At 41.3% G+C, this 1,982-nt stretch overlaps 1 protein-coding gene across 1 annotated transcript; it reads right to left on the bottom strand.

The window, feature by feature from the left end:
• Positions 1 to 1,337: 1,337 nt before the first annotated feature.
• Positions 1,338 to 1,745, bottom strand: LOC147567839 (uncharacterized). The gene has a single exon (XM_086658586.1). The coding sequence runs from the start codon at positions 1,743 to 1,745 to the stop codon at positions 1,338 to 1,340; it is 408 nt and encodes a 135-aa protein (XP_086514712.1).
• Positions 1,746 to 1,982: the final 237 nt, after the last annotated feature.

Genomic DNA, 1,982 nt, shown 5'->3' with positions numbered 1-1,982 from the left:
ATGTCGTGAAGGAGCACACGGAGTGGGACTTGGAGGGGGAGATTGCGCGTCATGAGGCCCTGAAGGATATTGATTACTACGTAGATTCTTGCTCTGACTAGAGATGTCTTTTGAGTCGTGGACTCTATTTCTTTCTTTGCTCGTTTGTTTTTATTTCAGTACTAGTTGATGGATTTCGTGAATGGGTGAGTTTTTGCCCCATTCTTGATTTTAAGTATTTTGACTTGAACTTGGTGAGACGTTGATTCTCACTTGCTATATTCTGAATGAAGTATTTCGTTTACGCTTATATTGTGTACACAAGTTGTGAATGTGTTCTTTGTATGAGCAATCGGGTTGCCTTTTATAAGTCGTGCTGACTTATGTTTTGTAGACTATATTGAACTTGTGTACGTATAAAGATGAGTAAAAGTAAGAAACTTTGACTTTGGAATCCACACATAAATGAAGTAATACCTCGAGAAATCCTTTATTGAGACAAGTAGTACGAGTACAAGACAATCAGGTTGTCGCTTGTAAGCCTTTTTACAAGAAGAGAGGCAATCGGGTTGCCGAGTACATGTAAAACAGATGAGCAATCGGGTTACTAAGTATATGTAAAGAAAATGAGCAATCGGGTTGCCACTTTGTCGATGCTTGCGAATGTAGACAGATAAACGGATTGTCTTGTAGTTGAGTTTGTTGTACATTCACACCTGGTTTATGTTATCTTTTCATGCGTTTTTATTGCTTCTTCATCTGTTGCTTCTTCATATGTCTTTAAGTGCATTTCGTTGTTTCTTTGTTCATGCTTGCTTTTTCCCACATCTGTTTGTCCTGTGAAAATAGATCATGAGTGTGTTCCCCCCAACCTAAGTGTAGTACTGAACTTTGTGCTGGACTTAGGCTGTGTTATCCTTCGGCAAGAGGTGCCCTTGATTTCCTGTGGGGGAAGAAACAAGTGGTCAATGGCATAGCCATTGACCCTCCTACGCTCAAGTTAGTCAAGTACTAAAAGAGAAGCGAAAGATGAAATATTTGGGTTTAAAGTGCGGAAACTACTTCCCATTTCCTCTCGACATGTTTTTGTGAGCGTGAAACGTGTACTGGTGTGAAGATGTTTCTACCTGCACAATTTCCGTTGAGGGGCTATAGTCGGTGGAAATCCCACCAACTCTCCGATGCCTAAGTCAGTACATGTACAAGCAGGAGAGAAAACAAAGAAGTAACAATAGAGTTTAGAAATGATACAGTTTGAGATGCACGGCATTCCAACTGTTGTTTATGTCACGTCCATCTTGTGCTTGAATTTTATACGCGCCTTGTCCTATCACTTTAGTGATCTGATACGGGCCTTCTCAAGTGGGTGCAAGTTTTCCAGCACCGCTTTCTTTGGTGTTTTGGAACACTTTTCGAAGTACCCAATCTCCTACCTTAAACGTTCGAGTTCGTATGTTTCTGTTGTAATGACGTGCCACTTTCTCCTGGTAAGCTGCATTTCTAATGGCTGCCATATCACGAATTTCATCGAGCATGTCAAGATTGTGGTTAAGTTGTTGCCAATTGCTTTCTTCTTCCGTCCATTGGGAACGAGTAGACGGAAGACTTGCTTCTGCTGGTATGACGGCTTCTGAGCCGTAAGCGAGAGAGAAAGGGGTTTCTCCTGTTGGAGTTCGCATAGTTGTTCTGTATGCCCACAGGACTCCAGGTAGTTCATCTGCCCAGGCCCCTTTGGCCTTCTTCAGTCTTTTCTTTATTGTATTCATGATTGTTTTGTTTGAAGATTCGGCTTGTCCATTAGCTTGGGGGTATCTCGGAGTTGAGAAGTTTAGTTTGATCCCCCATTCTTTGCAAAAATCTTGAAAGTCGAAACTAATGAATTGCGAACAGTTGTCGGTCACAATTTCTTTTGGAACGCCAAACCTGCAAATGACATTCTTCCAAATAAAACTTTTTACCTCTCTATCTCGAACTTGGTGGAATGCTTCTTCTTCAATCCATTT

The sequence above is a fragment of the Eschscholzia californica genome, unplaced genomic scaffold (assembly GCF_041429995.1).
Source record: "Eschscholzia californica isolate CP2 unplaced genomic scaffold, dmEscCali1.0.p SCAF_1, whole genome shotgun sequence".
NCBI lineage: Eukaryota > Viridiplantae > Streptophyta > Magnoliopsida > Ranunculales > Papaveraceae > Eschscholzia > Eschscholzia californica.
This window is presented reverse-complemented; position numbering and strand designations above follow the sequence as displayed.

Excerpts from the sequence above, each read along its gene's own strand:
- LOC147567839 (XM_086658586.1), bottom strand. The coding sequence starts at position 1,745 with ATGAATACAATAAAGAAAAGACTGAAGAAGGCCAAAGGGGCCTGGGCA.